At 58.7% G+C, this 27,616-nt stretch overlaps 1 protein-coding gene across 1 annotated transcript; it reads left to right on the top strand.

Annotated features, from left to right (window-relative positions):
• The first annotated feature begins 1,279 nt into the window (after nt 1-1,279).
• On the top strand, nt 1,280-20,537 carry NOL6 (nucleolar protein 6). Its single transcript, XM_029060946.2, has 26 exons — nt 1,280-1,378; nt 4,291-4,503; nt 4,584-4,700; nt 4,941-5,120; nt 5,850-6,018; nt 6,248-6,382; nt 6,485-6,648; nt 7,065-7,185; nt 7,345-7,403; nt 7,499-7,600; nt 7,717-7,832; nt 8,322-8,499; nt 8,629-8,751; nt 9,410-9,558; nt 10,481-10,556; nt 11,586-11,726; nt 11,849-11,966; nt 12,061-12,215; nt 12,390-12,553; nt 12,774-12,926; nt 14,112-14,209; nt 15,191-15,315; nt 15,566-15,655; nt 15,914-16,108; nt 19,914-20,015; nt 20,237-20,537. The coding sequence occupies exons 1-26, from the start codon at nt 1,316-1,318 to the stop codon at nt 20,384-20,386; spliced, it is 3,456 nt and encodes a 1,151-aa protein (XP_028916779.1). The 5' UTR covers nt 1,280-1,315; the 3' UTR covers nt 20,387-20,537.
• Nucleotides 20,538-27,616: the final 7,079 nt, after the last annotated feature.

Raw genomic sequence — 27,616 nt, 5'->3', positions numbered from 1 at the left:
AACTGAGGCCCAGAGAAGTGAAGTGACAGGTCCAAAGTCACACAGCTGATAAGTGGCAGAGGCGGGATTAGAACCCATGACCTCTGACTCCCAAGCCCAGGCTCTATCCACTGAGCCACGCTGTTTCTCTAATACTATAATATACTAATACTATAATATACTAATATAATATACTAATACACTAATACTTAGAGAAGCAGTGTGACTCAATGGAAAGAGCCCAGGCTTGGGAGTCAGAGGTTATGGGTTCAGATCCCTGCTCTGCCGCGTGTCAGCTGTGTGACTGTGGGCAAGTCACTTCACTTCTTTATGCCTCAGTTACCTCATCTGTAAAATGGGGATGAAGACTGTGATCCTCACGTGGGACAACCTGATGACCCTGGATCTCCCCCAGAGCTTATAACAGTGCATGGTACATAGTAAGCGCTTAACAAATACCAACATTATTATTATTATTATTAAAATGAGGATGAAGACTGTGAGCCTCACGTGGGACAACCTGATGACCCTATCTCTCCCCCAGTGCTTAGAACAGTGCATGGCACATAGTAAGCGCTTAACAAATACCATCATTATTATTATTAAAATGAGGATGAAAACTGTGAGCCTCACGTGGGACAACCTGATGACCCTGGATCTCCCCCAGCGCTTAGAACAGTGCATGGCACATAGTAAGCGCTTAACAAATACCAACATTATTATTATTATTAAAATGGGGATGAAGACTGTGATCCTCACGTGGGACAACCTGATGACCCTGGATCTCCCCCAGTGCTTAGAACAGTGCTTTGCATGTAGTAAGTGCTTAACAAATACCAACATTATTATTATTATTATTATTATTATTATTATTATAATAATGGGGATGAAGACTGTGAGCCTCACATGGGACAACCTGATGACCCTGAATCTCCCCAGCGTTTAGAACAGTGCTTTGCACGTAGTAAGCTCTTAACACATACCAACATTATCATTATTAATACAAATACTATAATAATGATCATTATTACTAAGGGCTTTCAATAAGCAGGGGATTGGGAGAGAGACAAGGCCTGCCCCCCCACTACTGCCCACTTCCGGTCCCCGGCGGGCCCCGCCCCCCATCCAGGAAGGAGGGCATTGCCGTCAAGCGCTGAACTCGAGACGTCGCAAAAGCGCCCTCCCCCCCAGTGGGCGGGGCCGGCGGCGCCCTCCGGGCCAATCGGAGAGGGGGGAGCCGCGGCGGCGGCCCAATGGCAGCGGCGAGAGCGGCGAGGGGGGCGTGGCCGGCGGGGGCCGCGCGCCGCGGGCGGCACGTGCGGGAGCGGCCGCTGCCATGGCACCCGCGCCGGGGACCCTCGCGACCTCTACCCTGCGCGCGCCGGAGCAGCACCCAGAGGTGAGGGGGGAGGGGGCGTCTTCTACATAGAGGCAGCAGCAGCAGCATGGACCTATTTATTAAACGCTTCCTGTGTGCCAAGCACTGTTCTAAGCGCTGGGGGAGTTGCAAGCCCATCAGGGTGGTCCCACGTGGGGCTCCCAGTCTCCATCCCCATTTTACAGATGAGGTCACTGAGGCCCAGAGAAGTGAAATAATAATAATAATGAGGGTATTTCATTAAGCGCTTCCTCTGTGCCGAGCACTGTTCTAAGCGCTGGGGGAGATGCAAGGTAATCAAGCCGTCCAACGTAGGGATCCCAGTCTTCATCCCCATTTTACAGATGAGGTCACTGAGGCCCAGAGAAGTGAAATAATAATAATGAGGAGATTTCATTAAACACTTCCTCTGTGCCAAGCACTGTTCCAAGCGCTGGGGGAGATGCAAGGCCATCAGGGTGGTCCCACGTGGGGCTCACAGTCTTCAACCCCATTTTACAGATGAGGTCACTGAGGCCCAGAGAAGTGAAATAATAATAATGAGGATATTTCATTAAGCGCTTCCTCTGTGCCAAGCACTGTTCTAAGCGCTGGGGGAGATGCAAGGTAATCAAGCTGTCCAACATAGGGATCCCAGGCTTCATCCCCATTTTACAGATGAGGTCACTGAGGCCCAGAGAAGTGAAGTAATAATAATAATGGGGATATTTCATGAAGCGCTTTTTTTAAATGGTATTTGTTAAGCGCTTAACAAGGTGCTAGGCACTGTACTAAGCGCTGGGGTGGATACAAGCAGATGGGGTAGGACACAGCCCCTGTCCCACGTGGGGCTCAAAGTCTCCATCTCTGTTTTCCAGATGAGGGAACTGAGGTCCAGAGAAGTGAAGTGACTTGCCCACAGTCACACAGCTGACAAGCGGCAGAGTCGGGATTCGAACCCATGACCTCTGACTCCCGAGCCTGAGCTCTTTCCACTGAGCCCCGCTGTTTCTCCACACGTCCTCTACCCACAAGGAGCTCAGAGTCTAGAGGGGGAGGGAGGCACTAATATAAAGAAATAAATAGTTAATAAATATAAATTACGGATGTGAGGCTGAGGGAGGGAAGAATAAGGGAGTAAATTAGAGCAAAGCAGAAGGGAATGGGAAAAGAGGAAATGAGGGCTTAGGGAAGGCCTCCTGGAGGAGGTGTGTCTTCAGTAAGGCTTTGAAAGTGGGGAGAGGAATCTTCTGTCTGACACGGAGCGGGAGAGCGTTCCGCCGGAGGCAGGACCGTTCGACTGGTATTTATTGAGAACTTACCATGCAGAGAACACTGTTCTAAATGCTCAGGAGAGCACAGTACCCAGTTGGCGATCAATTAATGGTATTTATCCAGTGTTTACTGTACGCCGAGCGCTGTACTAAACGCTTGGGAGAGTACACCACAACAGCATTAGCAGACACATTCCCTGCCCATAACGAACTTACAGTCTAGAGGGGACGACAGAGCAGCGTGGCTCAGTGGAAAGAGCCTGGGCTTGGAAGTCAGAGGTCATGGGTTCGACTCCCAGCTCTGCCACTTGTCAGCTGTGTGACCGTGGGCAAGTCACTTCTCTGTGTGCCTCATTTACCTCATCGGTAAAATGGGGATTAACTGTGAGCCTCACGTGGGACAACCTGATTACCCTGTATCTCCCCCAGCGCTTAGAACAGTGCTCTGCACATAATGAGTGTTTAACAAATAACATGATTATGTTGATGATGATGACATTTGTTAAGCGCTTACTATGTGCCAAGCACTGTTCTAAACACTGTGCGGGGGAGCGGTAGAAGGTAATAATAATGTTGGTATTTGTTAAGTGCTTACTATGTGCAAAGCACTGTTCTAAGCGCTGGGGTAGACATGGGAATCAGGTTGTCCCATGTGGGGCTCACAGTCTTCTTCCCCGTTTTACAGATGAGGGAACTGAGGCACAGAGAAGTTAAGTGACTTGCCCACAGTCACACAGCTGACAAGTGGCAGAGCCGGGATTCGAACCCATGACCTCTGACCCCAAAGCCCGTGCTCTTTCCACTGAGCCACGCTGCTTCAGGGTGTCCCACGTGGGGCTCACATTCTTAATCCCCATTTTACAGATGAGGGAACTGAGGCACAGAGACGTTGAGTGAGTTGCCCAAAGTCACACAGCTGTCGAGTGGCGGACCCGGAATTAGAACCCATGACTTCTGACTCCCAAGCCTGTGTTCTTTCCATTGAGCCACGCTGCTTCTCTCCTATGTTTAATATGTTAAATTAATGTGTTTAATGTTTAATATGAACAAATAAGTAATTTGTTATATATAATTTAAAGATAGGTACATTAGTGCTGTGGGATTGGTGATGGGGCAGATATCGTGTCCAAAGATCACGGATCCAAGTGCGTAGATGTGCATTCGTTCATTCCTTTGTATTTATTGAGCGCTTACTGTCTGCAGAGCACTGTACTAAGCACGGAGCCCGGGCTTGGGAGTCAGAGGTCATGGGTTCAAATCCACCTCTGCCACTTGTCAGCTGTGTGACTGTGGGCAAGTCACTTTACTTCTCTGTGCCTCAGTTACCTCATCTGTAAAACGGGGATTAACTGTGAGCCTCACGTGGGACAACCTGATGACCCTGTATCTACCCCAGCGCTTAGAACAGTGCTCGGCACGTAGTAAGCGCTTAACAAATACCAACATTATTATTATTACAGTATAGCAACAGGCACTTTCCCTGCCCACAACGAGTTTACAGTCTAGAGACGAGCTTACGTGCGGGCAGGGGCCTTGCCCTTCCGTGAGAGGGGCACGGGGGTCTCCCCTCGAGACCCTGGGACAGGCAGGGGGCTGTTTGCTAGCAGAGTGGGGAAACTGAGGCAAGGGAAGGGACTCTGGGCCCCGCCGAGGGTCTTCATCCTCCCACCCCCACCTTAGGCGATGGAGCCCGAGGAGGTGGAGTCAGCGGAGTCAGGCGAGGAGGACCAGGCGCCCGCGGCCAAGAAGCGGCGGAGGAAGGCGGGGGCCGGCGGGATCCTGCAGCCCCCCAAGCTGAGCGAGGCCGAGCTGTACAAGGCGCCCACCAGCGAGGAGCTCAGCCGCCTCAAGGAGACCGAGAACCTCTTCCACTCCAGCCTCCTCCGCCTGCAGGTGAGCGGGGGCCGGGGGAGGCCGGGAGGGGACGGGAGGCCGGGGCGGACGGGATCGGGCTGAAGCCCCCTGGCCCGCAGATGGAGGAGCTGCTCAAGGAGGTGAGGGTGAAGGAGAAGAAGAAGCAGAAGATCGACGCCTTCCTGCGAGAGGTCAACCAGCGGCTGAGCGCCGTCCCCGCCACCCCCGAGGTCCAGGTGAGCCCGGCGGGGGGATGGGGACCGACGGGCGTGGCCTCGGAGGTCTCGGAACCTCGGCCGAGCTGGGCGAGGGTGGCGGCGGGAGCCGGGGACCCCCGAGAGCCGCTTTCTTGGGCATTCAACTGCGAAAGGGAGGGTGTTTTTGTCGGGGCCCGGACTAGACTGGTAAGAATCTCGGGTTCACGAGCGCTCTCTCGCTCTCGGTCTCTCTCTCCTCCCCATCTGTGTCGGCCTCAGATGGTGGACCAGACCTGGCTTCCCCCCGAGGTCCGAGTCCCCTTCCTCCAGGTGCCTTTCCCCGTCAAGGGACGCTTCCGCTTCCTACCCCCGTCGCGGGTCACCGTGGTGGGCAGCTACCTGCTGGGCACCTGCATCCGGCCCGAGGTGAACGTGGACCTAGCGCTGACCATGCCGCAGGTGAGGCGGGCGGGGAGGACCAGAGGATCGGGGACTCTCACCGGGTGGCCGGGGACGGTGCGGCGGTCACCCCGCTGGGACGAGCCATGGGGGCGGGAGGCCGTCCCGCGGCCCGCCCCTCCTGGTGCCCCGTCGCCGCTCTCGGCGGTGGAAGAGCAGGCCGGCTGGATGGGGGACTGAGCCACGTTTGGGTTTGCGCGGGGACCGGGCTGGGGGGTAGGAGGTCAACGGGGATTCCTGGATCCGCCAGAGCGGAAGCTGATCGCGTCTGGCCCATGGTTGCCCGACCTCAAGTTCCGCCCCCCGAGGCCTTGGCCCGGGACAAGTGTTCACCACACCCCCACCCACCCTCTGAGATTGCTCGGCTGGAGGGAGGGATTCCAGGCCTCCGGAGAAGGGGGCCGAGGGCGAGAACGAAGAGGCGAAGAAAAGCGTATAGAACAGATGAGGTGCCGGAATAGGGGCCTCAATAGCATGACTCGCCCGCTCCCGGTTGTAGTAGCCACAGCAGCGGTAATAGGCGGAATGATAGTTTTTGTTAGGCAGTTGTCCGAAAAACGAGCCAGTCGCTCTCTGCAGGTCCACTGGACGGGCCGGAAGCTGGCACGCCGGCTTGGTCGCTCTCCGCAGCTCTGCTCTACCAGCTGGAAGCTGGCCCACTGGGCCCCGGTCCTGGGGGAGGAAACGTGAAGCCCTGAAGCCCCTTTGCCCCCGGTCTTCCTCCTCCAGGAGATCCTCCAGGACAAGGATGGGCTGAACCAGCGCTACCTCCGCAAGCGGGCGCTGTACCTGGCGCACCTCGCGCACCACCTGGCACGGGACCCCCTCTTCGGCAGCGTCCGCTTCACCTACATGAACGGCTGCCACCTCAAGCCCCTGCTGCTGCTGCGGCCCCAGGGTGCGGTGGTGGCGGGGGTGGGAGGCGACGGGGGAGGGTGGATGCCGAAGAGTTGGGGCGGGTGTAAGAATTTAGGGGTGGGTGAGGTTGGCGAGGCCGGGGACCCTGAGGGGAAGGGAAGACAGAGCGACGGGTCCCTCCCGGAGGGGTGGGGATCTGTTTGCCCCAGGTGGTCCGGCCAGGCGGAGGCGGGAGCTGACGTTTTCCTCCGGGGGCCGCCCCCTCCCAGGCAAGGATGAGCGGCTGGTGACCGTGCGCCTGTACCCGTGCCCACCCCCCGGCTTCTTCAAACCCTGCCGTCTGCTGCCCAACAAAAACAACGTGCGCACGGCCTGGTTCCTCGGGAAGGAGACCCCGGACCGAGGTACCCGCGGGGCCGGGCGGCGGGCTCTGGGGCGGGGTCCTGGCGGAGGAATGGCCGGCAAGCGGTGATGTCTCTGTCCCGTCCGCCCCCGTCCCCCCGAAGGCTCTACTACGGAGCCCCCCACGCCCAACTACAACAATTTGCTCCTGTGTGACACGGCGATGGAAGCCCACCTGCAGTTCCTATCGGCCGTGGCCGCCTCCCCTGGGCTGAGGGACGGGGTGGCCGTCCTCAAGGTGTGGCTCAGGCAGCGGGAGCTGGACCAGGTAAGGCCGGGGCGTGGGTGGGACCCGGCTCCTCCCTCACCCTCCCCCGCCCTCCCCGTCCTGCTCCATCTCCACCTCTCCCTTGCACACTCCCTTCCCGATTGTTTCTTGCCTGTTCTGGTCGCTAGCTCGGCGGGGGGGTTTGGGGGTCGGGGGCCGGAGCTGTTCCTAAGGTGGCGAGGACGGGGACGGTCGAGTGAGCGGGCGGTGAAGGGTCGGGGGGTGGTGGGAGCCTTTGGCAGGGAAGGAGGCCGGGCGGGCGGGCCTTCGGTGGATGGTCCCTCTGCTGTGACCCCGGGGAGGGATGTAGCCTGCCAGGGTGGGTGGTCCCTGGACCTGGAGCTGAGACCCCCTTTCCCGCATCCCCCCCCCCTTCCTCTCACCCCCGTGGGTCCCTTCCCGGCCGGGGCCTGCAGGGCTTGGGCGGGTTCAGCGGTTTCCTGGTGTCGATGCTGGTCAGCTTCCTGCTGGCCACTCACAAGGTCAGCGCGTCCATGAGCGGCTACCAGGTGCTGCGAAGCTGCCTGCAGTTTCTGGGTGAGTGAGGAGGTGGGCTCCGGGGCCCTCCCCGGCGGTGGGGCGGGCGGAGGCAAGGGACGGGCCCCCCAGGGAGGGGCTCGGGCTCCTGGGCTCCCACCGGGTGGCCACACTCCTCTGGCCGCCCCGTGATCCGACCTTCCCTCTCCACGCCATCAGCCACCACGGACTTGACAGCCCAAGGGATCAGCCTGTGCCGCAGCCCGGACCCCGCTCTGGTAACGGGGCCGGTCGGGGGAGGGGCAGGCCGGGGGGGCCGCCGGGAGGTGTGGGGGTACCCCGGGCTCTGACGCCCCTCCCGTCTCCCCCGCAGCCGGCCCTAGCCGACTTCCACCAGGCTTTCCCCGTCGTCTTCCTGGACCCTTCCGGCCGCCTCAACCTCTGTGCCGACATGACGACCAGCACTTACCGGCAGGTACCTCCGGCCCGGGGGCTCTCCGGGGCGTGCGCGGGAGCGGGCGGACGTCCCCGCCCGAGCACGGGCACGTGCGCACATCCGCACGTGCCTCATCCCACCCCCTCCCCTGCCAGGTGCAGCACGAGGCCCGGCTGTCCATGGCCGTGCTCGATGACAAGTCGGCCGACGGGTTCCAGCTGCTGCTCATGACCCCCAAACCCCTCATCCGGACCTTCGACCACGTTTTCCAGTGAGGGCCGGGGCTGCGCGGGGCGGGCGGGTGGGGGCCGGCTTTGTACGTCCGCGACGTGTGAAGAGTGACCACAGAGGCGGGCGGGGGGTGGTTTTCTGGGTCTCCCAAGTGAGGCCTCCCGGAGGGATGGGGATAATCATAGGTAGTATTTATTGAGCGCCCACTGGGTGTCACCGGTGCACTGTGCTAGGTGCTCGGGAAGTACCGAGCCAGAGGTGTGTAAGAAGCAGCTTGGAGTGGATAGAGCACAGGCCTGGGAGTCAGAAGGTCACGGGTTCTAATCCCAGATCCGCCGCTGTGTGACCTAGGGCAAGTCATTTCACTTCCCTGTGACTCAGTGACCTCAGCTGTGAAATGGGGATCGAGACTGCGAGCCCCACGTGGGACAGGGACTGTGTCCAACTCGATTTGCTTGTGTCCACCCCAGCGCTTAGTACAGTACCTGGCACGTAGTAAGCGCTTAACAGGTATTATCATTATTATTAGTGTGCGCCCCCTGGAGAAGCTGCAGGCCGCCTGCCACCGGCTGGAGCTGCGGGCCGAGCTGCAGGACCGCGGCGGGGACTACGTGGCCACCACGCTGCCCCTGCTGACCAGCCTGCTGACCCGGGGGCTGGGCTCGCGGATCCGGCTCTTGGCCCACTCGCGGCCCCAGAGCCCCCAGGTCAGACCCGGGGTGCGGGGGAGGTGGGTGGGGATCCCCCGGGACTCAGGCTCTGGTCGGGGGAGGCGGGAAGGGAGGGGTGAGGGTCCCGGCTCCTCGGTCTACATCGCCCCCCTCCTTCCCCTGCAGTGGGCAGTTGGCGAGGATCCCCCGAAGCACAAGGACCACGGGAGCCTGGCGGTGGGGCTGCTGCTCTGCCCCGAGCACGTGGCCAGCGTCCTGGAGATGGGGCCCGAGGCCGATCAGCCCGAGGTAGGGGCCCGGGCCGCCGGGGACCGCCTCCCCTCATTCATCGTCTCTTCCCAACTCTGCCCCTCCGCCCCCTTCCACCTCCCTCCTCCTGCCTTTCAGGTCTGGCATCTCCAACCTGACGGCAGGCCCCAGGATTGGCTTTAAAGCTCTCCATCACCTTGCCCCCTCCTATATCACCTCGCTACTCTCCTACCACAACCCAGCCCGCACACCTCGCTCCTCTAAGGCCAAGCTTCTCACTGTGCCTCGATCTCCTCTATCTCGTCGCCGACCTCTTGCCCACGTCCCGCCTCTGTCCTGGAACGCCCTCCCTCCTCAAATCCGACAGACGATTACTCTCCCTCCCTTCAAGGTCTTATTGAAGGCACATCTCCTCCTAGAGACCTTCCCTGACCCAGCTCTGCTTTCCCCTTCTCCCTCTCCCTTCTCCGTCACCTTGACTTGCTCCTTTTATTCATTCCCCCCTCCCAGACCCGCAGCACTTATGTGCCCATCTGTCATTTATTTATTTACATTGTCTCCCTCTCTAGACTGTAAGCTCTTTGTGGGCAAGGAATGTGTCTGTGTAATGTTGTACTCTCCCAAGTGCTGGTACAGTGCTGTGCGCACAGTAAGCGCTCAGTAAGTACGATTGAATGAATGGATGAATTCCTTGCAGGCCGCAGCCTTCCGGCAGTTCTGGGGCCCGCGCTCGGAGCTGCGCCGCTTCCAGGACGGGACGATCCGTGAGGCCGTGCTGTGGGACACCAACTCCCTGGGCCAGAAGCGCCTGGTTCCCCAGCAGGTGGTCACTCACCTCCTGCAGCTGTGAGTGTCCGGGAGGGCCCCATCTGATCCCAGGGGGCGGCGGGAAGGACTAGGGGAAAGGGTCAGTGACTCCCAAACCCTCCGTGGAAAGCTGGAGTGAACGTCCCTCCCCTCAGGCCCCTGTCCCACCACTTAATAGGCCCGAGAAAGTTTTTTCTTAAATCGTCTAGTCTGTGTTCACTGACTACAGAAGCGGCGAGGCCTAGTGGAAAGAGCACGGGCCTGGGAGGCAGAGGACCTGGGTCCTAATCCCGGCTCCTCCAAGTATCTGCCGGGTGACCTTGGGCTAGTCACTTAACTTCTCTGCGCCTCCGTTTCCTCATTTGTAAAAATGGGAATTAAATCCTACTCCTTCCTGACTAGACTGTGAGCCCCATGTAGGATAGGGGATTGTGTCCCACCCAACAACTTGTAACTGCCCCAACTCTTGAAAGAGTGGAGAAGCAAAGCGGTCTAGTGGATACAGTGTGGACCTGGCAGTCAGAAGGATCTGAGTTCTAATCCCAGTTCTGCCGCTTGTCTGCCGTGCGACCTGGACAAGTCATTCTGTGCCTCTCTAAAAATGGGGAGTAAGACTGTGAGCCCAAAAGAACATGGACTCTGTCCAACCTGATGAGCTTGTGTCTGCCTCACTGCTTAGAAAAGTACCAGGCACATAATAAGTGCTTAACAAATACGACAGTAGTTATCCCCATAAGTTCTCTGCTGCTGCGGTATAACCTGATATCCCTTTGCCCGATCTCCAGTAATTTGGGGATTCCTCCCTTGGAGAAGTCAACGCTTGGTTGTGCTCCAGGTCTCCTTGTCCCTGTCAGGCTGCAGTCCCTTCTTCCCTTCTCAGTCCGGGGGCAGGCTGGTAACCCAGGGTGGGTGGGGGTCCCGAGCTGCTTGATGTTCTGGTTCATCCCCCGTCTCCCTTCAGGCACACAGACATCCCTGAATCCTGCATCCACTACGTGGGAGGCCTGCTGGACCCGCTAATCTGCGTCGGCAAAGAGGTGAGGATCCTGGGGTGGGGCTTTCCGGGTGAGTGGTACTCTGAGCGCTTAGTATAGTGCGCTTAGTATAGAGCACAGTAAGTGCTCGACAGGTACGACCGATTTATTGACCCACGGGTTGTCCCTGTGAACGGGAGGGAATCGCGAGGCTGCGTAGCCTTAGTGGCCAGAGCGTGGGCCTGGGAGTCAGAAGGCCCCGGGTTCTACTCTCATCTCTGTCACTCATCTGTCGTGTGACCTCGAGCGAGTCACTTGACTTCTCCGTCCCTCAGTTACCTCAGCTGTAAAACGGGGATCAAGACCGTGAGCCCCGTGTGGGCCGGGGACTCCGGCCCTATTCGGCGATATCTACCCCGGCCCTTAGTACGGTGCCTGACACGTAGTGAGCGCTTAACAGATGCCATTATTATCATTATTATGAGTGGCACGAGGAGGGCTAACGGTGGATGGTGCTTGGCACGTGGGAAGCGCTTAAAAATGCTAGAATTATTTTACAATTGTTGTCGTGTGAGCTTCCTGTGGCTCTCGGGGAGGCCAGCAGAGGGGGCGTTTGGCCCGGGAGGCGCGGTGACTTTCTGGGCAATGGTGGGACCCGGTGGCCCGAAGGGAAGGAGGTGGCTGTCGTGACTGGGATATCTCGGCCCCGGCCTCGGTCTGCCCCGTCCCTGCCCCACCTCACCAGGGAGGGGAGATCCGCTTCAAGCCGGGATCGGTAGATCTGGGTCGGGGGGACGGAGACGGGACAGTCACGGGGACACGTCTCGCGCTGAGCGCCAGCAGGAGGGGCAGAGAGCACGAGCAGAGTCGGGACGGAGACCGGGACGTCCGGACGGGCGGACCCGGCCCCCGGCAGGAGGGAGTTGACGGGGGAGGACGACGGGTGGCAGAGAGTGCTAAGGGGGAAGGCCTCCTGGAAGGAGGGGAGGGGCGGCAGTCGACTGACCTGGAGGGGAGGGTGGGGCCACCGCCGGGGGTCGGGGGGTGGGGGACCCGGGGGATGGCGCCGATGCTCCGTCTCCGCGTTCCCAGCCGGGCGCCACCGGGGAGGAGGAGCTGGCCGCCATCGTCCGTTCCTACGACGAGCTGAGCCGGCAGCTGTGGGGGCTGGAGGGGCTGCCCCTGGCCGTGACCGCCGTGCAGGGAGCCCACCCCGCCCTCCGCTACACCGACGTGAGTCCGGGGGCTGCGGCGGGGTGGACGGAGGGCGGACGGGGGCCGAGGGGAGGGGCGGGAGAGAGGGTTTGGGGCCCGGAGGGGTTCGAGGAAGAGCGTGCGTTCTGGCCGGTCCCTAGGTGTTCCCCCCGACCCCCTTCTGGCCCAGCTACGCCCACCACAAGCGGATCGTGGAGCGGAAATCGCTAGCGCCGCTGGCGGAGAAGCCCTGTCCGGCCTACGTGGAGCCCCTGACGGGTAACGGGGTGGGGAGCGGGGCAGGCCGGGGGCGTGGGGCCGGGGAGGAGGAGGAGGAGAAGGAGCGGCGCTGACCTCCTTCCTCGGCCGGCAGTGCTGTGTCACATGGAGGGCAGCGGCCAGTGGCCGCAGGACGTCGCGGCCGTGCAGCGGGTGAGAGCCGCGTTCCAGATGCGCCTGGCGGAGCTCCTGCACCAGCAGCACGGTCTTCCTTGCCGGCCCACGGCCACCCACACCGACGTCTACAAGGTCGGGTCCCGCGCGAGGGAGCCTTCGAGCGGGTGCGGAGCACCCCGTCCGGCCCCCGCCTCCGTTCGGGTGGGGCGGCTGGCGGGACCCCTCTCGATCTCCCCCCCGGCCCCGAGTCGCCCGTCCCATCCGCGGCCCTCCCCAACGTCCGCTCCGTTCCGCTCTCCGCCGCAGGACGGGTACGTGTTCCGGCTGCGGGTGGCTTACCACCGGGAGCCCCTGCTGCTCAGGGAGACCCTGACCCCCACCGGGATGGTCACCCTGCGCGACACCCCCACCTCCCTCCGCCTGGAGCTGGAGACCGAGCTGCTGCCGCGCCTCAGCAGCACCCTGCACGGGTACGGACGGAGCCGGGGCGGGACTCGGGCCTCCGCCCCCCCAGTCATCCCGGCCCCTCTCCCGCTCAGCCCGCTCTCTCCCTCTGCCCGGCCCACCCCCGGCTCCCTTGGGCCGCTCCCGGAGCCCCCAGGGCCCCGTCGCCCACACCGGGGTGGGAGAGGGTGGGCCCGGGGGGGGTGCCTAGATCCTAGCCCTCACTCGGCCTGCTTCCGTGCCCAGGCTGCAACAGCAGCACCTGGCCCTGGGCAGCACGGCGCGGCTCGCCAAGCGCTGGCTCAGCGCCCAGCTCCTGAGCGACGGGCTCTCGGAGGAGAGCGTGGACCTGCTGGTCGCCTGGCTCTTCCTGCACCCGGCCCCCTTCACCGTGCCCAGGTCTGTACGTCTGCCGGGCCCAAGCCTCCCTCCGTCCGTCCTTCCCTCCTGCGGGGCTGCCCGTCGGTGGGTCTGCCCCTGGGGGGACTGTGGTGGTGGGCGGTGGGAGGTCTGTGTGAAGCCTGGCCTCATCTGGCGGCCCCCAGAACGAGACGGCGAGAGGCAGTACAGCCTAGTGGATGAAACTCAGACCTGGGAGTCAGAAGGACCTGGCTTATCCGCTCTGTGACCTCAGGCGAGTCACTTGACTTGTGCCTCAGTGACCTCATCTGTAACGTGGGGATTAAGACCGTGTGCCCCCCTCTGGGACAATCAATCGATCAGGTGCTTACTATGTCCAGACCACCGTACTAAATGCTGAGGGGAGCACGGTACAACAGAATCAGCGGACACGTTCCCTGCCCGTAACTAGCTTGCAGTCTAATAACAATGATAACGATGGCATCTGTTAAGCGCTTACTATGGGCAAAGCCCTGATCTAAGCGCCGGGGAGGATACAAGGTGATCAGGTTGCCCCACGTGGTGCTCACAGTCTTCATCCCCGTTTTACAGATGAGGTAACTGAGGCACAGAGAAGTTAAGTGACTTGCCCAAAATCACACAGCTGACAAGCATCTGAGCCAGGATTTGAACCCATGACCTCCGACTCCGAAGCCCGGGCTCTTTCCGCTGAGCCACGCTGCTTCTCTAATAATAATAATAATAATGTTGGCATTTGTTAAGCGCTTACTATGTGCGGAGCACTGTTCTAAGCGCTGGGGGAGAGACGGTAATCAGGTTGTCCCACTTGAGGCTCACAGTTAATCCCCATTTTACAGATGAGGTAACTGAGGCACAGAGAAGTGAAGTGACTCGCCCACAGTCACACAGCTGACAAGGGGCAGAGCCGGGAGTCGAACTCATGACCTCTGACTCCGAAGCCCAGGCCCTTTCCACTGAGCCACGCTGCCGGGCTTCTAGTCTAGTGGGGAATGTCATCGACCTGATTAGCTTGTGTCTACTCCAGTGCTTAGAATAGCGCCTGGCACATAGTAAGCGCTTAAAAAGTAGCATACGAAAATGAAGTGGGTGGCCCCGGAGTCTGGGCTTGCTGGGCTCTGGGCGTCGGAGCTGGGGGTGGGGCCGGCCCTCTCGTCTCTCACTCCCCTGTCCGCCCCTGACCCCGACGCCCTCCGCGCCCCCCAGCTCTCCCCAGGTGGGCTTCCTCCGCTTCCTGTCACTGATGGCCACCTTTGATTGGAAGAACAGCCCCCTCATCGTCAACCTGAACGGAGAGCTGGCCGGTGAGATGGGAGTAGGGGTCCGGGGCCGGGTGAGACACGAGTGGGCTCCTCCCCCTCTCAACCCCAGGGAATTAGCAAGTTGGGGCCCGATTGCCCGGGAGGGTCCTGTTGGGTGGGGGCCGGGAGCTGTGACTGTCTGCGACCCGGGGCTGCCAATAGCCCGGGGCTTGGCCCCCTGCCCGACCGCCGTGCCTTTCGGGGGTGGGGGTGGTGCCAGGTGCCTCCCCTTCCCCTCTCCCACCGTCCGCCCAGCATAGGAGGGAGCTGATCTCCCTACTTCCTGTTCCTCTACCACCCCTGGGTGTCAGTTTCCTAGTTCTGCAGGTGCTGGGCCGGGGGGAGGGGGATCAGGGAAGGGTGGGGGCTGAGCCGTTGGGAGAAGGGGTGTTAGGGAGGAGGAGGCCGGCCCAGCAGGGGCTGGAAAACGTGTTCCCTCCGGGGGGTCGGGGGGAACCGGCAGAACTTTTTGGGGAGGGGCCGGCCGCCTGCTTCTGCTCCGAGAACCTCTGCCGGCAGGCTGGGGGAGGGCTCCACCCGCCCACCTTGCGTGTGAGCGCTTGTGTCCGCAAACGGGATCGTGTGTATGTGTGTGCCCCCGAGGGTGATTGTGCGTCTCTGTGGGCTATCCTCCATTATCGGCCTGGCTCCCCACATCGCCCCACCCCGGGGCTGCGGCCCGATAAGTGTGTGTGTTCGCCGGGAGGGGCGGGCAAGGAGCCGTCTGAGCCCCCCCCCGCAGCCTGGGTCAGGGACAGGATGGGTGGGGGCGGGGGGCCGGCCGGGATCCCCGAGTCACGGCTCACCCCCTCTGCCTCCGGGACCTCAGTTTCCCCGTCTGCGGCCCGGCTCCCGCTTCCTGGCCCCGCAGCCTCCTCTGCTGCCCAGAGCCCAGGGGTCCGGGAGCCGTGGGCTAGCGTCGGGGTGGGAGGGCAGAACGGGCCCTGACCCCAGACCCCCGCCCCCGCCGCCCCTCCGCCACAGATGCCGACTACGCGGAGATCCGCAGCGGCTTCCTGGCGGCGCGCACCCAGCTTCCGGTCATGTTCATCGCCACCCCCCGTGACCGCGACCGCTCCGTCTGGACCCAGGAGCGCCCGTCCGCCCAGGTCCTCCCCTCGCCCTCCTCCCCAAATCCGGCGGGGGTGGGCTAGAAGGCCGGCCCCAAGCTGGGCAGCAGGAATCGTCGGGGGGCTCGGGGGCCGGGGGGTCTGCGGCGGGTCGCTAGCCAGAGAGCTAGAGAGGGCGGACGGCCCGTCCCTGGCCGTGCCCCGCTCCTCTCGGAGCCGGGGGGCTGGGGGCACGGTCGGGAAGACGGGCGAGACGTGTGGGCTCAGCTCCTCTCTGGGCGCACCCCAGATCCTGCAGCGGATCATGGTGTTGGCCGCCGAGGCCCTGCCCGTCCTGGAGAAGCAGCTGATGGACCCGCTGGGCTGCGGCGACGTGAAGGTTAGACGGGTTTAGAGAGGCGGTGGGGGATGGAGGGTGGATGAGACGATCTCTTTCAGTCACTCGTATTTATTCAGCGCTTATTGTGCGCAGAGCACTGTACTAAGCGTATGGGAGAGTACAATTTAACCACACAGCAGACACGTTCCCTGCCCGCCGTGAGCCTACGGTCTAGAGGGGGAAACGGACACCCACACGCACTGTGCGTCGTGGACCGTCCCGACCCCTCCCGACCCCTCCCAACCCCTCCCCCTCCAGACGGTGTTCCGCCCGCCCCTGGACGGCTTCGACGTCCTCATCCACCTGGAGTCGCGGCAGCTGCCCCGGCACCGCCAGGCCGTGGACAAGTCCGCCAAGTCCTTCTACCGAGGCCTCCGGGAGACAAAGGGCCCCGGCGGCTACTTCCCCGTGGTGGGCTTCGACCCCGCGCAGAGCTACCTGACTGAGCTCCGGGTGAGTCTTCGTGACTGGGGCGGGCACGATGCCAGGCAGAGGCGGGAAATCTTTGCATCTCACCCCAGGGCCCCTTTTTCTCCCCTCCCCGAAACAGGGGCCCGGATCTGGCCCTTGGAGCGGTGTACTCTTCCAAGTTTAGGATGATTCCCCCCGGGGGCAGAGGGGATGTTCACTCAATCAGTGAACAAGTAAGTATTGAGCACTTGCCGTGAGCCGATCACCTGGAATTCGTTCGGGTCCCCGTCCAACGGCGTGCTGTTTCTTTGCGCCTTTTTAGAGATGAGGAAACAGCCCCAGAGGCATTAAGTGGTTTGCCCAAGGTCTCCCAGCGGGCAACTGGCAGAGCCGAAATTAGAACCCAGGTCCTCTGACTCCCAGGTCCCGTGTTCAGTCCACTGGGTCTCACTGCTGAAACAGGCTTAGCGGAAACAGACGGCCCTCTCATTTGGGGGCAGGGTGTGCGAGTCCAGTCCCTTTTTTCCCCCCCATTGTATTCGTTAAGCACTTACTTTGTGCCAGGCACTGTACTGAGAGCTGGAGTAGATCCAAAGTAATCGAGTAGGACCCAGTCCCTGACCCGCTCGGAGGCTCACGGTCTTAATCCCCATTTTCCATCTGAGGTCACTGAGACCCAGAGGAAGTGAGGTGACTTGCCCAAGGTCACACATCAGGCAAATGGAGGAGCCGGGATTGGAACCCAGGTCCTTCTGACTCCCAGGTCCATGCTCTATCCACTAGACCACGCTGCTTCTTGATTTGTGTGTGCTCTCCAAGCCTTATCGGGGGAAATGCAGGTGGGTGGGGACTGCCTGGGTGTTCCGGGCAGGCTCCCAGGGAACCCAGGAGTCCGGACGACCCCACAGCCGGCACGGAGTGATTTTTGCGGTCAGAGGGCCCCCTCCTGGGGCGACCCTCCTCGACTTGGGGACCGGGATTCTGGTCTGGGACTCAGAGGACCTGGTGGCTAATCCCCGGTCTGCCACTTGTCTGCAGGGTCACATACCTGCATCGAGAAGCAGCGTGGCTCAGTGGAAAGAGCACGGGCTTTGGAGTCAGGGCTCATGAGTTCGAATCCCAGCTCTGCCACTTGTCGGCTGTGTGACTGTGGGCAAGTCACTTAACTTCTCTGTGCCTCAGTTCCCTCATCTGTAAAATGGGGATTAAGACTGTGAGCCCCACGTGGGACAACCTGATTCCCCTATGCCTACCCCAGCGCTTAGAACAGTGCTCGGCACATAGTAAGCGCTTAACAAATACCAACATTATTACATCCCTGGGCCTCCATTTTCTCATCGAAAATGGCAGTTCGACACCTGTTCTCCCTCCTCCTTAGGAGCGGCATGGCCTAGCGGAAAGAACGTGGACCTGGGAGTTGGGAGCTGGGTTCTATTCCTGGCGCTTGCCTGTGGAGTGACCTCGGGCAAGTCGCTTCTCATCAATAAAATGGGGATTCAGTGCCTGTTCTCCCCTTCCTAATTAGACTGTAAGGCCCAGGTGGAACAGGGACCGTGTCCAACCTGATTGATTAATTTGTATCTACCTCAGCGCACGGTACCGTGCTTCACATAGAAAGTGCCAGGCAAATATTCTGATGATAATATTAGATGGGCAGGGACAGAGTCCGACCCAATTGTGCCGTAGTCCAGTGCTTGGGGCACTTAGCAGATACCACCATTGATTTCTTCCCTTCTCCCTTCTGTCTACATCCTCCTCCTCCCTGCCCCAGGTTGTCCCAAGGATCCTTCTCCCTGGGATCCTAAAGCACTTTATGAAGCCTGTGAGCCATCCCTAGGGAAGAGCAGAATTAAGGCAGTTGCCCCAGGGTGCTCAGTCCTAGGGGCCCCCAACCTCTTTTCTTTTTTCTTTTTTTTTGAAATGATATTCATTAAGTGCTTACTATGTTGCCGGGCACTGTACAAGCTAATCAGGTTAGACCCGACCCTTGTCCCACCATAGGGCTAACAGTTTTGATCCCCATTTTACAGACTAGGGTAACTGAGACCCAGGAAAGTGAAGTGACCTGGTTAAGGTCATGCGGCAGACAAGTGGAGGAGCAAGGAGGAGCTGGGTGTGGGCGGGTGTTTGTGGGGAAGCTTCCTGGGGGCCTGAGGCTTTCTGTGGGGGAGTGGTCGCCCAGGGCCGGGAAGGGTGGTGGATGGATGGATTCCACTCTTTAAAGCCCTTTGTTCGTCCTCCTTCCCCTCTCCCAGCACTTCCCTGGTCCTTCTGGGAAGGGGGGGAGAGATCCGGGTGCTCCTCCTCTTTTTCCAGAAGTGAGATGAGGCAGAGAAGAAGCGCATGGCCTAGTGGGTAGAGTACTGACCTGGGAGTCAGAAGGATCTGGGTTCTAATTCTTCACTTCTCGGTGCCTCAGTTACCTCATCTGTCAAATGGGGATTAAGACGGTGAGGCCCGTTTGGAACATGGACTCTGTCTAACCGACTTGTCCGACTGTCCGACTTGTTCATCCCAAGCGCTTAGTACAGTGCTCTGCACATAGTAAGCGCTCAATAAATACTATTGAATAAATACTATTGAATAACCTGATTAGCTTGTACCTCCCCCAGCGCTTAGTACAGTGTCGGGTATATAGTAAGTGCTTAACAAATGCCATTTAAAAAGAGAGAGCAGACAGTCACAGTCTGAGGGCATGAGCTGGAACGAAAGCCAGGCATGATGGCGTTGAGCCTCTTGTTTGCAGTGCAGGGGGCTGGCCGACTGCTCTGGCCCCCAGCGGGACCCCTCCCTCCCTGGGAATCACCCGCACACCAGGAAAATGCTCTTGAGTTTGGGGTGGAGTCGGAGCAGGGGGTCAGAGCCGGATTCCCAGTTGCTGCTCTCCCTGCTGCGGAGATTCTGCCCACGGCCCCAGGGCCTGCTACCGGAGGATGTAATAATAATAATAATGTTGGTATTTGTTAAGCGCTTACTACGTGCCGAGCACTGTTCTAAGCGCTGGGGTAGACATAGGGGAATCAGGTTGTCCCATGTGGGGCTCACAGTAAAATCCCCATTTTACAGATGAGGGAACTGAGGATGTGAAGCTGGGAGGGAGGGGGGTAAGCCACAAATATAACATCTGCTCTCCCCTCCCGCTGCGGGCTCCACCCCCCCCACCCCCAACTATCCCTGGGCCGCAGCAGGCCCGGGTAGAAAGCAGGTGTAAGGGTGCTTCCGCTCCCTTGGGAATGAATGCCTGTCCTTCCGCCCTGACAACTTCAAGGGAGGCAGTGAGAGAGAAGCTTCCAGGAAAAGCTACTTATGTGGTTTTGACTTGTTTGTGGCCTGGGCTGGGCGTGCCAGCTGGGTTGTGAGGCCTACCGGCCCGGAAGACCCCTGGCCCTTCTCCCTCTTTCCCTACTCTCCCCGGTGGCTCGGTGGGTATTATAATTACTGTAAAACTAATTGTGGAATTTGTTAAGGGCTTGATATGTCCCAGGAACTGTACTAAACACTGGGGTGGATACAAGCAAAGCTGGTTGGATGCAGTCCCTGACTCGGATGGGGCTCATCCATCCATTCATTCGATCGTATTTATTGAGCGCTTACTGTGTGCAGAGTACAGTGCTCTGCACACAGTAAGCGCTCAGTAAATACGATCGAATGAATTCAGAGTACTGTACTAGCACTTGGGAAAGTACAATACAACAGTAAACAGCCATCCCCTTCAGGATGGGCTGAGAAGGGAAGGAATCTAAAAGCTCATCAGCATCCCCTCCCCTCCCCCTGGCTGTCTTACTCGCTCCCACCAGCCCGGTTTGATCTTCACTTCCACTTCTCCTTTCTCCCTCCCCCTTCCCAGGAGGCGTTTGGGGACCTGGCGCTGTTCTTCCACGACCGATATGGCGGGGAGGTGATTGGGGTCCTGTGGAAGCCGGGGAGCTTCCAAGCGCAACCCTTCAAGGTGAGGGGTCGGCCGCCTGGGGATTGGAAGGGCGGACGGGCGGGCACGTGTGTGTGCACATGTTGGGGTCGATGCCCAGGTCCGTTGGGTGGACCCACGTGGGTGTCTGCTGAGCTGGCAGACGGGGCTGTGGGGACGGGTGGCGCCTCGTGATTTGGCCCAGGGGCACCTCTGGCTCTCGGCCTCCCTGACGGCCTCCCTCCTCGGTGTCCCTCCCCCAGGCGGGCAGCATGCAGGGGCGGATGGTGGTGGCCCAAAGCGGGGAGCTGGTGACGGTGCCCAACGTGGAGGCCGTGCTGGAGGACTTCGCCGTGCTGGGCGAGGGCCTGGTGCGGTCGATGGAGGTCCGGAGCGAGCGTTGGAGCATCTGACCTCTCCCTCTTCCCACCCGCGGAGCCTTGGCCTGTCCCCTGCTCTGGGAAAGGTCGGCGGGGAGAGCGGGGCGGTCTGGGCCGCCCCCAGCCCTCTGCCTCCTCCCCCGCACACCAGATAAAATAAAGTCCCATCTCCCTTGTCACTTCCCCCATCCTGTTAGCGCCGCTGAGCTGGCTGGGTTCTGCCCATGGGCACCTGCCCCCTGGCAGCCATCCCTCGGGTGTCGCCCCCTTCATGGGCTCTGAGCCCTGTTCTGTGAGCCACAGTCGGGAACAGTCTCAGGGGCAGCAGCAGGGCAAAGGGTGCGGCCCGACAGGCAGGACCAGCTCCAGCCCCAGTCAGCTTCCTGGGGTTTGAAGAGCTGCAGGCTCACCAACCTGCCCCCCTACTGTGGAACAGAAGGTCCCTCCCCGGCTGGGGTAAGGAAGGGGAGTGCGGGGCAGTGAGAGCACTGCAAAGCTTGAGCCCCCGCAGCTGCTGGCTCTGACTGCGGGGTTCGGGTCAGCAGGCCCCGAGCCACTCACGGCTCATCTCCCGGCTCCCCGCCCAGCCGGGGGGCAGCCCGGAACGGGCACGCCGACGCCTCCCGATCGCATACCGCTGTCCCGTCCGGGCCCCGGACACGGGCTGTTGCAGGAGAGAGAAGCTGGCTCTCTGGAGTCATAAATCAATCAGTAAATGAATCGTATTTACTGGGTGCTTACACAGCTATACTGTAATACTAATTGTGGCATTTGTTAAGGGCCTAGTATGTGCCGGGTGCTGTACTAAGCAGTGGGATGGACGCAAGTAAAATCGGCTGGATGCAGTCCCTGACCCAGATGGGGCTCATTCATTTATTCGTCTATCATTTATTGAGCATTTACTGTGTGCAGAGCACTGTACTGGCACTTGGGAAAGTACAATACAACAATAAACATTTCCAACGAGCTTACGGTCTAGAGCGGCGAGATGGGCATCAGTACAAATCAATGAATTACAGGTACGTATAGGGGTGCTGTGGGGCTGAGACGGGAAGAAGGCAGCAAACACAGTCTTAATCACCATTTTACAGACGAGGTAACTCAGGCCCAGAGAGGTGAAGTGACTTTACCCATGATGATGCTGGGATTAGAACCCACATCCTGTCTCCAAGGTCATGCTTTATCCTCCAGACCATGCTCGGAAGAGGATAATACAAACGAGAGGATAGAACGCTGCCCCGAGGGGTGCTGGCTGCCCGGGGGTGAAGGGCTCTGCTTGGATCTAATAATTATGGTACTCAAGTGCTTACTATGTGCTGGGTAGATAGAAGCTAATCAGGTTGGACACGGTCCCCGTCCCACATGGGGCTCACAGTCTTAATCCCCATTTTACAGATGAGGGAACCTAGGGACAGAGGAGTTAAGTGACTTGCTCAAGGTCACACAGCAGATGTGGCCGAGTTGAGATTAGAACCAGGTCCTTCTGACTCCCAGGTCTGTGCTTTTACCACTAAGCCACGCTGCTCCTGAGCAGGACCCCGGCTTTGTGGGTTTGGGACAGTTGGGGTCTAGGCTGGGTCCCGCCGGCCCCCGCCCCGTGAGCTCCCCATCCCCCCGGTAGGGCAAGGCTGGCAGGTTCTGGGCCCCGTCGCCCTCCGACGCGGCCCTGCCGGAGGCTCCGGATGGCAGGGGTCGGGGGTGGGAGCCAGTCGTTGAATGAGGCATTGAGAAAGGCCCGAGTCCGGTGGCTTGGGGGATGCGCCATCAATGCTGCCCTGTGTGCCTGGCCTGGGGGAGGGTGGGGACCCCACCCTTCGCCCCTCCCGACTGGGGCCCAGGGCAAGGGGAGCGGAGCTGGAGGAGGGCTGGGTGGGGGGACCAGTACTGCCCCTTTTCCCCCCAGGACCCCACAGCCAGGAAGAGCTTGGGGTTTTGGGAGGGACCTGGCGGAGGGGCCGCACTGGCCCCCACCCTGAGGTGTGGGGGCAAAGGGTGTGGTAGTCCTCTGCCGGGCATGTCCCCGGCCCTAGGGGGTGGCCCCCACATTTTTCCATTCGTTCATTCAATTGTATTTATTGAGCGCTTACTGCGTGCACTGTACTAAGCGCTTGGAATGTACAATTCGGCAACAGAGAGGATCCCTGCCCAACAATGGGCTCACAGTCTTAAAGGGGGATTCAGCAAAACAAATAGGCATCAATACCACCAAAATAAATAGAATCAGATATAAAATAATATATATGAATATACACAAGTGCTGTGGGAAGGGGAACGGGGTAGAGCAGAGGGAGGGAGTAGGGGGAATGAAGGGTCGAGGGAATAGGCTTCCTTGCCCCTATCTGCTGGGGACGTGCAGCTCGGCCTGCTCCGTGCCTCAGTTTCTCTGCATGGAGGAGGCGATCTGGGCCCAGGATTCGTCCGACAGGAAGGGAAGAAGACCAGAAGGGATGGGGGGAGTGAAGGGGGCTCTCCCCGGATGGATCGGAGGCTGGGGGGGCGGCCCACAGGAGGGCGGGATTCAAACCCCGGGCCCGGGCAGGGTCGGAGAACACGTGTCCGGCCTCTGTTACGGGTTTAACAATTCGGAATGAAAGAGAGGGCTAATGTTCGCCTCCAGAACCCCCTGCCGCCTCGACAGACCCGAGAGTCAGCCATCCTCCTTCCTTCCATCGTATTTACCGAGCGCTTACTGGGTGCGGTACGAGCACTGTACTAAATGCTTGGGAGAGTGCCAGCAGTGTGGCTAAGCGGAAAGAGCACGGGCCTGCGAGTCAGAGGATGTGGGTTCTAATCCCAGTTCTGCCACTTGTCGGCAATCGACTTCACTTCTCTGCGCCTCAGTTACCTCATCTGTAAAATGGTTAAGATATGAGCTTGGGGTCAACCTGATTATCTTGTATCTACCCCTGCATTTAGAACAGTGTCTGGCACATAGTAAGCGCTTAACAGAGACCGTGATTATTACAATACAACAAAAAACAGACACATTCCCTGCCCACAACGAGCTTACCATCTGGGGGGGGGGGAGATACTGATGGAGTGGATTGCCCACCGCTCCTATACCCCCCACCTCTGAATTTCTCTGGCTCCGGGGGGTCTCTCCCCGCTCTGTCCCGCTCTGCTCCCACAAGACAGCGGGGAGCCCCCTCCCCTGGGACCACCTGGCCCCACCCTGTTTCCACCATGGGTCCCGACAGCACCTCCCTGACACCGAGCTGGACACCCCTCTTTCCCCCACACAAGGCTGGACACCCCTCTCTCCCAACCCCAAGGTGGGCACCACCCCACATAAGCTGGGCATCCCTCCCCCTCAAAGCTGGCAGCTCCTCTCCACACACAGACTGGGCATCGGCACCCCTCTCCTCCCAGCGCAGACGGAGCACTCCTCTCCCATTCTACAGGCTGGGCAGCCCCCCATACCGACTGGGCACCTCACCGCCCATCCCCCCAAACTGGACACCCTTCCCCACACAGGCTGGGCACCCCCCACCCGCACACAAACACTGGACACCCCTTCTCTCTCCCAAACACAGCCTGGGCACCAGCACCCCTTTCCCCTGCACACAGATTGGCACCTCTCCTCCCAACACGGGCTGGGCACTCCCCTACCTCCCCACCCAGGCACCTGGTCCCCTTAAGGTCCTCGGCACAGGTAATTGGATCATAGGATTTAAACTGGCTGGTTAAACCTCTGGGGATGGCTCTGTGGGTTAACGAGATAGGGTCAGGAGAGGGTGGGAGAAGAAGGAGGGGCGAGATACAGGTCAGAGACGGGCAAAACACCCCCCACATGTAGGGGGGCTTTGCCTGCGGACCACTCCGACAACACAGCACACATTCCCTAAATTTCCCTAAGGGGTGGGAACCTGTCACTCCCTTATTCTAGGCTTCTTAAGCACCTAGTACAGGGCACCAAACCAAGGGGTGCTCAGTAAATGTTGCTGCTGCTATTCCTATTAATAATACTGCTAACACCCCCACTTCTTGTATTACTTCTACAGCTACTGTGGGTATTAATAATGATAATACTATAATAATATATTTGTAGTATTTGTTGAGTGCTTATCATGTGTCAAGAAATGACTGCACCAATCACTGGGTAGACACAAGATAGGCAAGGCCCAAATGAGACTCACAGCCTGAGTAGTGGGGAGAACCGGTATCTAATCCCCATTCTGCAGATAAGGGAACTGAGACACAGACAAGTTTCGTGACTTGTCCAAGGTCACACAGCACGCAACTGGAGAGGCAGAATTAGTACCCTGGTCATCTGACTCTCAGGCCCATGTTCTTTCTACTAGGAAACGCTTCTCACTACTAGCATTTCTACTCCTCCACCTACTACTATTACTGTTTTCAATCAGTGGTATATACTGAGTGCTTACTGTGTGCTGAACACTGTAGTAAGTCAGCCTGGGGAAGTACAATTAGAGTTGGTAGTTGTCATCCCTGCCCACAAGGAGCTAACAGCTTGCAAGGAACCCAGACATTAAAATAGAGACATGAAATTAAAATACTACCATTCATTCATTCGATCGTATTTATTGAGCCTATACTGTGTGCAGAGCACTGTACTAAGCGCTTGGAAAGTACAATTCGGCAACAGATAGAGACAATCCCTGTCCTACAACGGGCTCACAGTCTAGAAGCGGGAGACAGACGATAAAACAAAACAAGTGGAATCATAGCTATATACATATCATTAATTAAATAGAGTAATAAATATGTACAAATATACACAAGTGCTATGGGGTGGGGAAAGGGGTAGAGCAGAGGGAGGGAGGAGGGGCAGAGGGAAAGGGAGGGCTCAGTCTGGGAAGACCTCCTGGAGGAGGTGAGCTCTCAGTAGGGCTTTGAAGAGGGGAAGAGAGTTAGTTTGGCGGAGGTGAGGAGGGAGGGCATTCCAGGACAGCGGGAGGACGTGGCCAGGGGTCGACTGCAGGATAGGCGTGAAAGGGGACGGTGAGGAGGTGGGCGGCAGAGGAGCGGAGTGTGCGGGGTGGGCAGTAGAAAGACAGAAGGGGGGTGAGGTAGGAGGGGGCAAAGGGATGGAGAGTTTTGAAGCCAAAAGTGAGGAGTTTTTGCTTCGTGCGAAGGTTGATAGGCAACCACTGGAGGTTTTTGAGGAGGGGAGTGACATGCCCAGAGTGTTTTTCCATTCTTCTTCTTGGTTTCTCCCCTTTATAGCCAGATCCAGCCTTGGAGAACGACCAGGAGGGGGAGACTCTTTCCTCGAAGAGATGAAATTTGGGGGTCATAAAATGGAGGGATGTTAAGAGCACAGGCCTGGGAGGCAGAGGGCCGGGGCTCTAATCCAGCTCTGCCACTTGCCTGCTGGGTGGCCTTGGGCAAATCACTTAACTGCTCTATACCTCACTTTCAATCGTCTGTAAAATGGGGTTAAGATACCTGTTCTCCCTCCTCCTTAGCCTCCTGTGGGATAGAAACTGTGTTCTACCTGATTATCTTCTATCCACCCCGGGGCTTAATGCACTGCTTGGCACAAAGTGCTTAAAAAGGAACCGTAATTATTATGTAGTTCCAGGCCCTGACATAAAAACTGGGGTAGCTGGAGTGAAGTAATGACAAGAAACAAATGGTTTCTAGGAAGGTTTCCTGGAGGAGGTGGATTCTGAAGGAGGGTAGAAATTCCATTTGGAGAGGAAGAGGTGGAGGAGAAGAGGAGGGAAGCAGGAGGAGAAGAAAGAGGAGGAAGTGGAGGAGGGTGGGGGGCATTTTAATATCAGGAGCTGAACTGAGGACATTTACTGAGAACCTGCTTGGGGCAGAGCCCTGCATACTGGACATGGTGCCTGCCACCAAGGAGCTTCAATCTAATCATCATCATCATCATCATCATTAATGATAATTGTAGTATTCATTAAGCGCTTACTGTGTGCCAAGCTCTGTACTAATTGCTGGGGTAAACAAAAGCAAATCAGGTTGGGCACAGTCCCTGTCCCAGTTGGCTCACAATCTCAATCCCCATTTTACAGATGAGGTAACTAAGGCCCAGAGAGGTGAAGTGACTTGCCCAAAGTCACACAGCAGACATGTGGCAGAGCCAGGATTAGAATTTCTGACTCCCAGGCCCGTGCTTTAACCATTACACCATGCTGCTTCACTAGCAAGAGAGGCGTTAGCATAAAGAAGCACGAGAGAAAGTGAGTTACTCTTTGGGCAAGTCACTTAACTTCTCTGTGCTTCAGTTACCTCATCTGTAAAATGGGGATTAAGACTGTGAGCCCCACGTCGGACAACCTAATTACCTTGTATCTCCCCCAGCGCTTAGAACAGTGCTTGGCACATAGAAAGTGCTTAACAAATACCATTATTATTATTATCATTAATAATAGCTCTCCCTCCTGATCCCCTCCTCCGCTCTCCCCAACTCCACTCTCTTCTCTGATCGGTAAAGGGCAGAGGGAAACTGAGTCCCCAGGAGGGTGATTTGGGGGAATCTGAGCTTGATGTTAGGGATTGCAGCAAGAAGAAAGGAGGTTAGATATCCGGAAGGACTCTGTGACCTCAGCCTGATCCAGAGCTGCTCGGCATATGCCCTGCCTCTCTCAACCCCTCCCCAGGTAAACAGGCAACTGGGGCCCAGCCCCAGGCCCCACGCCGACTCTGGGGCAGAGGCAAAGCCGGGGCGAAGCCGCCCACAAGCTGGGGGAATTAATTGCCACGGATGTCGCTTTCAACTCCATAGAGCACTTGCCCCTGGGGGCCTCCCACTTGCGGACCTGCCATGGGCCGTGGGGTGAATGGGTTGAGGAGGGGAAAGCCGGGCGACTGTCTCTCTGGGTGTGTATGAGTGATGGTGTATTAGTCTGTTTGTATGAGTATATCTATGGGGAATAATAACAACTGGGGTATTTGTTAAGTGCTAGCCGTTCGGCCTAGTGGGTAGGGCACGGGCCTGGGAGTCAGAAGGATCTGGGTTCTAATCCCGATCCGCCACTCGTCTGCTGTGTGACCTGTGTGACTTCGCTTCTCTGGGCCTCAGTTACCTCATCTGTAAAATGGAGATTAAGACTCTGAGCTCTGGGTGAGACGGGGACTGTGTTCAACCCAGTTACTTTGTATCTACCCCAGCACTTAGGACAGTGCCTGGCAGATAGTAAGCGCTTAACAAATGCTACAGGCACTGTATTAAGTGCTGGGGTGGTTACAAGCAAATCGGGTTGGGCAAGGTCCCTGTGTCCCACATGGGGCTCACAGTCTTAATCCCCATTTTACAGATGAAGTAATTGAGGCACAGAG

This window comes from Ornithorhynchus anatinus, chromosome 3, assembly GCF_004115215.2.
Source record: "Ornithorhynchus anatinus isolate Pmale09 chromosome 3, mOrnAna1.pri.v4, whole genome shotgun sequence".
NCBI classification, from domain to species: Eukaryota; Metazoa; Chordata; class Mammalia; order Monotremata; family Ornithorhynchidae; genus Ornithorhynchus; species Ornithorhynchus anatinus.
The sequence above is the reverse complement of the archived record's forward strand: the minus strand, read 5'-3'. Positions and strand labels throughout refer to the sequence as shown.

What these genes read in the sequence shown, in the direction of transcription:
- NOL6 (XM_029060946.2), top strand. Translation starts at nt 1,316, where the DNA reads ATGGCACCCGCGCCGGGGACCCTCGCGACCTCTACCCTGCGCGCGCCG. An exon ending in TAGCGCTGACCATGCCGCAG is followed by an intron (nt 5,121 to 5,849) that starts GTGAGGCGGGCG and finishes TTCCTCCTCCAG; the next exon opens with GAGATCCTCCAGGACAAGGA. An exon ending in CGACCAGCACTTACCGGCAG is followed by an intron (nt 7,601 to 7,716) that starts GTACCTCCGGCC and finishes CTCCCCTGCCAG; the next exon opens with GTGCAGCACGAGGCCCGGCT.